At 40.2% G+C, this 13,580-nt stretch overlaps 1 protein-coding gene across 1 annotated transcript; it reads left to right on the top strand.

The window, feature by feature from the left end:
* The first annotated feature begins 9,891 nt into the window (after positions 1-9,891).
* Positions 9,892-12,688, top strand: pmp22a (peripheral myelin protein 22a). Its single transcript, XM_059349055.1, has 5 exons — positions 9,892-10,064; positions 10,825-10,915; positions 11,115-11,208; positions 11,307-11,447; positions 11,566-12,688. The coding sequence occupies exons 2-5, from the start codon at positions 10,838-10,840 to the stop codon at positions 11,718-11,720; spliced, it is 468 nt and encodes a 155-aa protein (XP_059205038.1). The 5' UTR covers positions 9,892-10,064; positions 10,825-10,837; the 3' UTR covers positions 11,721-12,688.
* Positions 12,689-13,580: the final 892 nt, after the last annotated feature.

The following is a 13,580-nucleotide window of genomic DNA, read 5'->3' as shown; positions in this document are numbered from 1 at the left end:
CATAGTACATTGATGATGTAAAATAAAAATGTGTATTATAAAATTTTCAAATATGCCAAAAACAGCCATTACATAGTATGTTGAAAAGGGTCAAACAAAGGTCAAAATGAAGTATTTCCAAAAATGCAAGAAAGAAACAACAACATATGCTAGAAAATGCATTTCCTGCAGAGAATAGATTAAAAGTAATAGTTGGGAATATAATAATGTGAGAATAGGTCTAATTAGTTAGAATGCAATTGAAAATTATTATAATTATTATTCTTAGGATAATAACAGTGTGAATGATGAATCAGCTTTCAGATTCACCATGAAACTGAAAGAGTTGGCATTTAGCAGAGATATCTGGATACAATAGTGAGAGGTGAAGCAGTTTCACCGTCACCACAGAGTTTCCACTTTTCCATGAAGTTTCCAGTCATCCATTGTGCAACAATTGCACTGTAGTTAAGTCTGGTGATTCTCAGGAATTGGCCAGCGCCCTACTCCCTCCTCCCACATCCATGTGTGTAGTTTTTACAGACTGGAGATCTACAAACCCAACCATGACCTCAGAGAATTAAATATTCTCCTTGGAAAACCCCCACATCCCCAAAGTGGCATTTTAGGTTGTCAGCTGCATTGTGATTGTATGTGTAGTTTCTGTGTGTAAGAGAGAGCAACACACACAGAGGTTTATTTTGTGGCTTAAATGTTTTTCATGAGCATGCATCTGAAAAACTTGTTTGTGTAGTCCGCACGTGTTTGTTCTTGTAGTATACAGTCATTTATTGAGCCCAAAAGAGTAGCATAAGGTCTTGCAGTAGCGTGGTTTTTTAACAAGGATGAGGCTGAACTGTAGGCCCACTGTAATGAGAGCCCAGGTAATTGTTTTGAAAGGGTAGCTTTATAATGGAAAAATATAAAAACAACCCCTGTTTTCAATTAAGTCTTTCCTTCCCATCCCCCCACAACTCAAAAGTGGAGAGTTCAATCCAAGCTGCCATGCTATATTTTCTTCTCTGAGTTCACCACTTGCCTACACCATATGGCCAAGAACGGAATTTAATGTAATTTTTCCGCTTGCACGTTCTAAACCTCTGAGTTTTTTTTGGTCCTAGACGATGGCTGAGGCCTTATTCACAGTCAGTCTTTTTGTATTTCAAAGAAGAAAATATAATAGAAAACCTTGTTTGAAATGTATAGACATTGTTTTTTTCTCTCTCTCTGCAACAGTGCTTGTTGTTTTTGACCACACCCAACTTTTCTTTTGTCACGAGAGGGTGAAATTCATTACATAGAGGAACTTAGCAGAACACATGTTTTGAAACACTCACATGGGTGGGGGAACAGGCTAAGGTCTCATCTGGAATGCATAAAGCATAACAATACATCCCAACGTCTCTCATCGCTCTGGATGAAGAGCGAGGTTAGGCTGGGATAGGAGTGGGTGGGATCTGCTATGTCTTAAATCCTGCAGGAGTAGTATAGGCCAGTCTGTATGGATCAAGATGTTCTTCCTGTGCCCGCCTTCATAGTATACATGAATAATGTGCACTGTTAGGGGAGGACACTTTTCATTTGTCTTGCAGCTGGGTTAAAGTGATAATCTGCAAGATCTTTGTTTTCTTGGTGATTTTAGACACATCTTTCATGATAAGCTGTGACTGCTGTTCTGTTTACACTCAACCTTTTGAAGATATCATCTCACAATCAAACAATATGACCAGTACTGTGATATATTTTAGATTTTTCTTTGATGAAGTCTTCTCAGTTATGATGGTTATCACTGTTTGCAGCTTCCAACTGTTTTTTTTTTATGAATTGCAAACTAATTATGTTTTATTCATCATTTCCTACTGTGCATGGAGGCTTTTGTTCTTCAGAAAACCTACCTGGCATGCTTAGCTTTCATTATGAAATGAAAGGCTTTGCAAAGTTCTGACAACTCCTGACCGGAAGATGAATGTGTGTACCAAACTTTATAGTAATGCATTCAATAGTAGTCAAGGCATCTCACTAAAAAGATGTCAACCTGCTGGTGGTGCTAGAAGTCAAGGGGTCATCAAAATTTTAAAATCATTAGGATTCATCCTCTGGGGACAATGAACGTAGTTACAATTCAACAAATAGATATTTCAGTAAGGGCAAAAGTTGAAGAGTATCTGACTGACAGACTAAGCAATCAATTTGGCAATCCCAAGGTATTGGGTATATCCCTTTAACATATATATTTTTTTAATATGCAGGGCAGTCCTAAAGACTTCTATAAAGCTCCAACAATGTCTAAAATAAATACTGTGAGACTGCAGTCAAATGTTGTCTGCTGCATTGAAATTATTAATTGCTGAGCTTTAGGCAACAAAACTACTTGGTTTGGTAAATTATTCTGGTTTGGGTTAAAATAAGTACGTGAATTAAGTTAGGTACTTTACGTTGACCTACAACGTAATGTTACATAACTTAAAATTAGTTAACAATGACTTTTTGGACACGAACAGCAGCCTTGTGGGTGAAAGTCCCAAGTTGATATGACACATCCGTCCACCGACCCGACCACTTTTTCAGTCCTGTCTGGATAGTGACAAAAGATTTTTGTGCAAGATTTGCTGCCCAACAGCCTATCCCGAGCCTTACTTTAACCATCTTTGCACGAGTGTCACAGGGGAGTTTCTTGGGGTTAGGGAGGGATTCTCAGAGCCATCATTCCAACATGGTTGTAAATTTGTGGATGTCTTCAAGTGTGTACATTATGCATGTGTGGATTTGTAACACATGCTGTTGCATCTGTGTTGGCCGGAGTTTATCAATCCATCCTCACCTCCTTCTTCACTCTTCCACTGAGAGGAGCTGTCAGTGGGTTCTGTGCACATCATGTGTAAGTGGCTGCTCGGGCTGCAGTCCAGACCAATGCCGACAGACATACACACAACACAGATTCTCTGCTGTGAGCCAGGCTTTACGGCACGGCCACAGTTTCCTCTGGCCAGGCCACCAGACAGTCACTAGGCTAGCCGAAGCTGTTTAGTGTATTACCACATTCCTCAAAGGCAACCAAGTTTGACCAGCCATGTTCTGTGATGAATACAGACAAGACATCAGATTCCATTGACAAGTTTGGTTTCATGTATCAGCTGCCATATGAGTCATAACTTAAGCAGTGAGATGTAGACAGAGATCAAACTAAAGCTCGCTAAGCAGCAGGCTTAAGAATCGTCTTGTTCTTGTATATTCTTTCACTTAATTTCTTCACACACTGTTAGCGCTTTGCTAGCTGTCATAAAGCTAATACTCTGTTGACTCACCTCTCAGCTGTTTCCCACAGACTTGGTAATAATCAGTGCCTTTCACTTGGTGCAAAACCGCCCGAGGGGGAGGAGCTGCACTTACAAGTGTTAATCATGTAAACACTTCTTCCCTCAGAGACTAACGGAGTTCAATGCTATGTTGTAACGTTGCCCTATGGTGACTTTTGACCCTAAAAGCAGCTCTGTGTATCCCTTCTACAAAGCTACAACAAATAAATGCTTTAGATAAGTCACTTAATAGGCTGTTAGAGTTAGCTTCTTATTCTTCAAGTAGACCAGATTTATAAAAGCTACAAAGTGTTGGCAACACTTCAGGAGAGAAAATATTCACTGGCACACACCTTTCTTTACACAAAGTTAGAATTGGCAGGCTGTAAAGGAAGTGCTGCACTGTTAGCTGTCAAAGGAGCACAGATACACTGCTTGGAAAAGATAGCACAGCAGCAGGAATGAGAGAAACACTGATAACAAGAAGACAAGAATGATTTTCTTCTTTGGGAGTTGAGGGGGATTTTAGCTGCAAATCAGCAAATGAATCATATGACCATGAGTGTTTATTCAGACACATTTGATTGGAATTAAAAATAACAGCATGGAGTGTGTCTTATGCAACCTAGATATTTATCCGTAGATAACAGAGCACAGAGAACTGTGCAGAAATGAGAGCAAGGCGATTCAAATTGAATTCTTTCATAGCTTTTATTGCTTCATTCCAAACCCCTGAGGCCAGTACCACTTTGATTTGAAGCAACAGTTTGTATGCTGGTCTCGCCTGTTGGGATGTGTGTTCTGATGACATCGACTCCAACAGGAAGCCAGGGGCTAATGATTAGCACATGTTTAGGATCACTAGGGTGCCACAAGCTGGAGTTCGTCATGCCGTATGTCTCTGATTTATTTGGTTGTTGTTGCTTCACAGGGAGGGACAGGCCCATTTCTAAAGGGAAAGAAACGGAGCCCTCTCCCCTCTATAACATCTTGGCCCCGCTTTATCTGATTTAGCTCGTAACCAATGGAGCTCTTCGGCTCGGTCACGGTCCATTTTGAAGCTTTAGAGTTTAAAATGGGCAAGGTGAGATGGGGCACGGATGCTCTAATGTGATCCTGCTTCACACTTGCACACAGACCTGCGTATTATGTTGCTTTCACACACAGATTTTTGATAGTACAGTCTCTAAAAGGCAAGCTGCAGACTTTTGACCTCGTGCAGCAACATTCTCTGAAATTTCTCTTAATTTTCTGCTAAGAGAAAAATAAAAGAAGTCAACTCCAGATGCACCAAACTTTCTTACACACCCAAATCTGCTCTGAAAGAATGCACAATTGCACATGTACTATTTTTATGAGTGCATGTTGTGCATGTTTACAGTCCATGTCTGCATCCAGTAGAGTATCAGTGTCAGTAAATGTGAACTGTTTAACATGGTCCTGCTAAATGTGCAATCTTTTAACGTAGGTCTGGGTCTGGAGGGGCTCCTCTGCAACTCCTCCTGCGTGGTCTGTGGGATGTTATCTGATAGTCACTAAGTGGCGAAACACAAACACAAAGAGCAGCAACAGAGAGGCCAGTCCGCACGGGGAAAGAGACGCACACATCCTGGAAAGCAGAGAAAGCAATCTGTAAGAGAATTGTAGCTGTCTGTGGTTACAGAGTGAACTGAGTGAAGCGTTTGACGCTGCATTTTAATTAAACCAGGCCACAACATCACCAAGAGGTTAAACTAACACAAGCTACAACAAAAGCTTAAAGTTTGTGAGCAGCTGTGTGCAGAGTAGATCCCAATGGGTTCCAGCTGTGATGATTCAGAGATGTCCATTGAGATATCTTTTTTTTTTTTCCCTTTTTTTTTTATGAGGAGGCGTTGTCAGCTACTCCTGATGACATTTGACCAGACTGACTTCAGAGCTTTAGTGTTTCCTCTTGTTTTGGCAGTGGCTTCCATAGGTGAAGGAGCACTGAGGCGTTCCACCATTCCTTCATATTCCCAAAAGTAAAATTCACTGTCCAGCTGTCCCACTAAGACGTCCTCCAAGCAGCCAAGTCAGGGTCGTGTCCAAAAGCAAAACCTAATCCCTAATTGTCTCACCCTTCCCTCAGTCCTGTGTTTGCCATTGGAGCTGGAGCAGTCCAAAAAAGTTATTCAGCCACTCCTGCAGCCCCAGAACTGTACACCAGGGCTGGGCTTAAACTGAGGATTACTCACTCTATCACATAGCAAAAGACATTTCCAGTTATACGCCTACAATGTAACACAATCAAGTCTTGACTTGAGTTTTGATATGAGCACTAGAGTGAGGCTGGCTTATTGTGGTTTTGAATAAACAAACCTCATATAATTTGCATTGATGCCGAAAAGGAAAGTAAAACTTAGCTTGACTTCCAGCTTTCAACTATGAAATCTAACCCAGAAACATTGATAAGATTAGATTAATATTTTTGCAGCCATATCAAACTAACACAATCAACATATCACCTGTGTAACAATAGAATGTTTCATGTCCAAACCAGAGTTATCCACATTGGTATGATTTCCTATCAAAAACAGATTTTCAAGCCACAGCCCGATGCTTCATAGCATTACAATTTGTATGTTCAGTAAACAAGAGCAAGATCACTGTGACGCCTCTGTGGTTTTTTATTTTGGATCAGCTGTTTTGCTCGAGGTACAGCTTAAAAAACAGTTTAACTTTTTGCAAAAACTTCCACTCTGGGAAACAGAAAAACATCCAGTTTAAATCCACAAACAGTTTTACTTTCTAAATAACCAACTTTTCTAGAATAGCTCACCTGGAGAATCCCTGAATGAATTGGGGTGTGTTGGTTTTAAATTTCAACTGCAGCTTGGCCACAATAGTTACTGGTGGTGAGCTGCTCCTGCCTGTTTGCTTTGTAATCCCACACTTTCAAAAAGAAGAAAAGAAGAGGAGCTGTGTGTTTTCATATAATGGGTTTGGGGGTCATTGGTTTTGGATGGTTTCCAGTGCTCTCAGCCATGTTAGAAAGATCATAACTCTTCAGGGTTATGGTTGAGCTATCACTGACAGCACAAAGTAATCAGTCAGAGGGATTGACACTAATAAGCATGCAGGGTAAAATGAGTGAAACCTGACCCACATCTTTTAGAGCATCCTCACAATAACTGTGGATTTTTTGGCAGTGAGTGGGCGTCACACTGAAATAATTAACACTTCAAACAACAATTCTATGAAAGATTGAATAAAAAAAAAGACAATTTATGCATGTTTTAGCAAAAAAAAAAAGTAATACAATTTCCAAATGCTGCATAATATTATAAGGGAGTAAATCTCACAACTTATATCTAATAAAACTACAGTAATGAAAGGGTGGGGCACTTTATTACTAACAGCAGTGAAGCTTCATCTACTGAGGAATGTCTCACAGATGCTGTATTATTAAAGATTCCATCCCAACAGCGGGGTAGCTTTTAAGGGACAGTTCACCCCGAAATCAAACGTACATATCTCTCCTCTTACCCATAGTGTTTATTCAGTTAGATAATCAGATTTATCCAGTTTATTTGGTATGATTTGCTAAGTGTTTGAGCCTTAGGCCTTATCAAACACTGTTTCCCTCCCATAGTACGCTCCTGATAATGACCAGTGTTACAGTTTAATGAGTGAATGTGTTAACTGATTACCTTGGATTAGTCGTATTAGCTTGTAGTGAAAGCAGCTGTTGAAAACATTAACAGAACATGTAGGCGTCCTTGTAAAAGCCTCTCATTTTACTTTAATTCATTTTAAATACATGCTCATCTGTGTTTATTATCTACAGAAGATGATAAGGGCCAGGTAGGTGAAAAAAAGAAACGAGAACAGGAAAATAAAAATGCATTATGCACTTTGAAGAAAAAGTAGGAATGATGAGAATAAAGTCAACTTTTTAAGGTAGACTGCAAGCTACAACCTGTTTTTTTCTCAATGTGTCAAATAAATGTCTAAAAAATTCACATAAATTACATAAAAGCAGATTTTCTCAAAACAATATTTGTAGTATTCTACTACCAAGAATAACTCATTTATGTGTAGGGTGATTTTAGTACTACTGCACCATTAAATATTGTGGTTATTGCTCATTTTATGACATTGATGAAAATCAGGTCGTAGCTTGCAGTCTAGCTAACTGTTCAGATAGATGTGCCGTTTGTCTAAAACAATGTTCCTCTGATAACTTATTGATATGGAAACAACAAATCTGTGACTTCCAACTTTACCAAACTCAAAAAGTCAACTTTATTCTTGTCATTTTGACTTTTTTCTCAAACTGCATAATGAAAAAAATCTCAATATTTTTTTCTCTTACCTGGCCCCAATCCTCTTTAATGTAATTATCTATACCAACCATATAGGTAAGTAACAGGCAACCACAGACACATTCGTCTTAAAGTCACAAGTTAACAGGGTCACTCATTAAACTTAAACTGCTGAGTTCATATGAATATTTGAAGGCGTTTTATGAACACAGATTAAATGAAAAACACCATTTTCAGACATTTTAATGCAAAAAAAAACAACCTAAAATTATTAAGCACCAGACATAAGAGCTTTCCTCTCCTCATATGTATTTTTTATTTTTGATGTAAACTCTCTCTTTTAATTTTGGTTATCTTCACTGTCATTTTTATTCAAATTAGCTTCTACGCTTCAACAGAAAGAAACAGACCTCTGCTTTGACTGGTCAGCTCTGTATCCACTTTGTGAGTAACAGTGGAGGATTGTGTGTGAATCAGCCACTGATTAAAAAGGAGTGTTATAGCCCACTGTGACATTTATAGTCTCCACTCACACACCTGCTCCAGCTGGGCAGCCAGGTTTGACTCCTTGCCCCGCTGCTGGTGCTGGCGCTGCCTTCCACCTGACCACTGCACCAATTACATCTTCATAAACAGCATCACGTCCAGCTGAGTGGTCGGCTGATTGTCAAAGAGCTCTCTCTCTCTGCCTCCTCCAGCTCTGCCAGCAGGGCTCACAGCTCGGCCTCACCCGGTATCCCATAGCGAGCCTGGGCAGCAGCGCGCGGTTCCTCCCCTCGCGTGTTTACAAACACAGACCACAGGAATCCACCTGATGAGCCAAAAACTGCAAGGGAGAGGAGAGAGAGGGGCACGTGCTGTGCTCTCTGACTGCAGCAGCTGATCACAATCACATTTGGACTGGGGTGGTTTCTTTTAAAACAGCAAATGTGTGCTTTTGTCACTGTTGTGTCATTTGCTTTCTGGTTTGGTTTACAACTTTGTCACTTGTAAGGAAACGGCCTGAGACCACAGTGTAATGAGGGATGCAGAACCACGGCGGGCTGTGGTGGCCGATCTTCGTCACTCATCCTTGAATCACGTGTGCGTGGAGATCCATGCCGTTCCATCAATTTAGCATGACTGAAACATTGCACCGTGTTAACTCCCTTTGGCATGGCAGAAACTCTTCCTTCTCTCTGCAGACGCAGGAGTAAACAGGAGGCCTGCTTCACACACACAGGCATTCTGGGCATACCGCAGGGCCTCCAGAGGGCTGGTCTGTTCACAGGCACACACACACACACACACACACACACACACACACACACACACACACCATCTGGACAGACCACCGCTGGACATGTGGGGTTTGTGAAGCCCGGTGTGCACATTTGAGTTCAGTCAGCGGGGGTCAGAGGGTTGTCCAGACACCTTCAACCATCTGGAACAACGAGTCATCCTGACTGTCCTGACAGCTTGTCAGACTGAGGATTTCAGGTGTGGCCTGTAAAGATAAAACATCAACAGAGATGTATTGTGAAGTATGTGAATATTGAACACCTTGGTAGGTAGAATCAGGCCCCTTACAGGGAAACATCACAACTGTAAAATGCACTGATGACACATACACATGGACGGGCCCCTGGGCAAAGACAGGCCCCACCGCCTCTCCGACATAGGAGTAAGACAAACATAATTTGTAATTGTTTCGCATCTTTTTGCTGTCTTGCGTCTCTTCAGTTGTGGCACATCTATCTATTGTCATGTTAGCCCTTTTTTGTCTATTTTATGTCTCTTTGTAGTGACTATGTGTATGTTTTGGTCATTCTGTGTCTGTTTGTAGTCGTTCTGTGTCTATTTTGGTTATTTTCTACCTCTTTATAGCGCTTTTCTGTCTGATTTGGTCATGTGTTTCTTTCAGTTGTCAGTCACTGTCTATTTTGGTTGTTTTCTTTCTCGTTGTTGTATGTTTGTGTCTCATTCCTCTTCGTGGTTGCTGTTTCTCTAACTCTGGCATTTTTTGGGCCCCTGGGCCTGTGCGTGGAAAGCCCGTTCAGTAATCCATCCATGGGCCTGAATCATAAAACTAACCAGTATCAAAGACGTCATGTCTACATCGGAATTTTGACTGGTTATGTCATAATAATGTTTTATCACTAGGGGTAAAATAATAGATGTTTTAAAGGCATAAATGCAGAGACTGTTAGGCTTTGTGGCTTGCACAATAATAGCACAGGATTCTCCATACAATCCTGTGGACTTTACAACAATCCAGATGATACCACGGGAAGAAGAGAAGAAGGAGGAAAAAAAAAGTTTTAGGACGGGCCTCTGGTGACGTGCAGGGCCTGCAGGGCGGTGTTTCTCAGGCGGAGAAAGAGTGGGACTGGGGTGTGTGAGCCACATCTGGAATAGTAGCTACAGAGAAAGAAGTCGAGAGAAGCAGAACGTCGCTCATACTTTCCCCAACTCTTCACTCCAGCACTCCCTTTTCCACGGAAACCTCTTGCTTCGCCTTTTTGTAAGTTGGAGTAAAGTATTGGACTTCCTTTGTTTTTAGTCAGTGAACTGTTTTTTTCATTGACTTATTTTTCCCACTCATGCAACAGGACGTCACCCGTGGACTTTAAATCGACTTTGGATTTACTTATATGACGCAAAAATGCAACTATGTCTCATATGTGTCGGCACATTATTCACATTATTATCAGACTCGATCGTCTGTCAGCATTATTGATTGAGATATTCATACTAAGGCGGTAAAGTTTGACGCTCACGCATGGCGGCACTACGCTGGAATGTTTCTCCTGCAGATGGTTTGAGTTTGTTTTCCAGCAGCAGGCATTGATTAGTCTTGAATCAAGCTTTCTTATTCACATCGACATCCTTTCGCCGAGCTCTTATCTTTCACTCATTATACAAACACGCGTTGCTTAAATTAACGAGTTGTAATTAAATCATTTGGACGCGTAAAATGGATGAAAGGTTCATTATGGCGCACTTGTGAATCGATTTAGTTTCATTACTGCAGCCTGATTTTTGTCCATTTTAGCCCCATCAGGAAGAAATTATAGTCCCTTCCTTCTTTCTTTCTACGTTTGGGTGTAAGGGGATACTTTCACATTGAGGTAAACATTGCGGTTGGAGCAGACGTGAGGAAATAGCGCCATCTGGCGTCTACATGAGCTGAAGCTGAGCTCCACGCCTTAAAACAGGGTTGTTGTTTTTTTTGGAGGGATGGCAAACTCATGTGGATTAAATTATTTCAACTTTTCTTCCAGATCTACTTGAAAAATGCTGCTCATTCTGCTCGGGGTGCTTATTATGCACCTGGTCATTCTCATTCTTCTCATTGTGTCCACAGCAGCCAGTGTAAGTTGTGTTAAACTTTATTCTATTCACTTTAAAATGTAAAAAAAAGAAGCAGATTTTAACAGCAACGTGATGTGAACAAGGTAGCTGCTGTATGGTAATGATCATTAATTGTTATTGTTGTTGCATATTACAGCCCGAGGCTGTGCTGTGGATGCTGCAGTGTATTTTAATGTCTCTGTGTTGTTGTGTTAACCAGGCCTGGTCTGTAGGTGGGGAAAGGAGCACAGATCTATGGTACAATTGCATGACAACTAATGGAGGCTACCATTGCAAGCCAGCCAGCAATGAAGGTTTGTCAGCATTCCTGGAAAAAAAAAACTAAATTGTGCCTTTATTGTATGGAATGTTGTGAACATGTTTAAATCCATGATCTCCATGTGTCTTCTAGATTGGATCCAGGCAGTGCAAGCCCTCATGATCCTGTCCCTGCTTTTCTGCTTCTTCTCCCTCATTGCCTTCGTGTTCCAGCTGTTCAGACTGGTCAAGGGTGGACGCTTCTTCTTCACCGCCATCTTCCAGATCTTGGCGAGTAAGTATGACTTCATCACGCGCCGAGGGGTCACGCCCTGAGCAGATGTGGGTGTAGTCGTGAAATCATCTTGCAATCAGATCCTCCTCACCTCCACCTCTCTTCTGGTCCTCTCTAGGTGTGTTTGTGATGTGCGCGGCGATCATCTACACCGTGATGAGTCCGGAGGACGATAAGACACAATTCGGCTACGCCTACGTGCTGGCCTGGGTGGCTTTCCCGCTGTGTCTCATCAGTGGCCTCATTTATATCGTCCTGAGGAAGAAAGAATGAGAGAAGGAGCAGAGGAGAAGAGAGGAAGGGGGAGTTAGGAGACCCCTTACAACAACATCGCACTGTGCCTACTGCCCACAGACCAAAGACTGACATCCCAAACAATACAACAAAAGTGCATGTGTCACTAATTATTGTAAACACAAAATGGAGACATTTATCACAGCTGGGGATTTTTTTTGCTGTATTTCAGTATCCATTATGTTGCCATCCCATGCTGAAAAATATCACACCTGTTTGTGTATTCTAACAAAGGCTGAGTCACTACACTTGTTCCCACAGTGACAGATTGTCTTTAAAATGTGTTTATGAATGTGTTGATGACATATTGACTTTTGTTGCAAACTGGCACCCGACTTCCACAAATCCATCATGTGTGACAACAAAGACGAGTAATCCTGCCTTGCTTCAGTACAAAGATGTACATAGTGTCTGTGGTTTTTAGACATATTTATAACATTTTTACATACATTTTGTACATAGTGTTGTCAAGTTAACATTGTCATGCTCATTTTACGTGATAGAGTTTTTTGTCTCTCACAAATCATGCAGCTGTGCCAAAGAGATGTCGCTTAAACTGCCAGAGTATCAAGCTTTTTAAAAAAATTGTCTTTTTCTTTTTTTGAGTGTCAAATGCTTTGAACCACGTGCCTTACTTAGAATATCTGTGTTCTTCTTGAAGGAAATTAGGAAATCCTCTAAAATAAAAAAAATAAAACAACAATAAGAAGTCTTAATAAACTCATGAAGTTTTTCTGAATTATCATTGTACTTGATATGCCAAATAAAAAAATATGTTGCATTTTGTAATCTAGTTTTGAAAATGGTGCTTTCTATCTACTATTCTTGAAATGTATAGCCTACTTTGTGTTGCAGTGTGTCGTCCTGTGATTAATTTGCGTTGTAAAAACCCCAGTTTGCATTTTTTTTTTGTCAGTATTCTTCTAAATAAACCTTTTTGAAATTAATTATTCTTATTCTTCTTTTGGAAGATCCACCATTATGGAGTCTACAAGTGCAAGTATACATTTGCTGTTCAAAGCTCACAGTGACCTTTTTTTAACCTGATATTTCTTACTCTAAGTGGTGGAATGTTACATTTACATTTATTCAAGTACTGCACTTAAGTACAATTTTGAGGTACTTGTACTTCTCTTTAGTATTTCAATTTTATGTAACTTTATACTTCTACTCCACTACATTTTGAGGCAAATATTGTACTTTTTACTCCACTACATTTAGCTGACAGCTTTAGTTACTTTTCAGGTCAAGATTTAACATGAAATAACAAGAATTATTAGACATTTTTTAAGTAAACCTCATAACAGAAAATAAGTAGCTAAAATGCCACATCTTTACAAAATTGAAATGCTGCTTACATAAATGCATCAGTGCAAATAATAAAATATTTAGAATTTTTTAAAACAATCTGAGTGGGTCATTCTGCAGAACGAGTATATTTGCTTTTGATACTTTAAATACATTTTGATGCCTGTAGTGGAGTAATTTCACAGTGTTGTAATTGTACTTAAGAAAGGGATCTGAATACCTTTTCCACTACTGCTTACTCTAAGATCATACTAGCTGTTATTTTAACAGTATGGTATGCTGGGAGTGGCAAATGACCACAGTTTTAAAAACAGACCTTCAGGCTCACACACCTCCCTGTAGTAGCTAAATGTTTCCACTTGGTGGAGCTGTGACACACCAAACACTCCCAGGACCCAGTCATTCACCCCAGGGAGCCATGGATGCCAGAGAAATATCTGAACAAAACAGTTATATTTAGATAAGATAAATTCATTGAGATTAAATAAAAAATGAGGTCTTATGATAACATCAAACTATTTGAAAAGATAA

This window comes from Centropristis striata, chromosome 13, assembly GCF_030273125.1.
Source record: "Centropristis striata isolate RG_2023a ecotype Rhode Island chromosome 13, C.striata_1.0, whole genome shotgun sequence".
NCBI classification, from domain to species: Eukaryota; Metazoa; Chordata; class Actinopteri; order Perciformes; family Serranidae; genus Centropristis; species Centropristis striata.
Note: the sequence above shows the minus strand (reverse complement) of the source record. Positions and strands in the feature narration are given on the sequence as shown.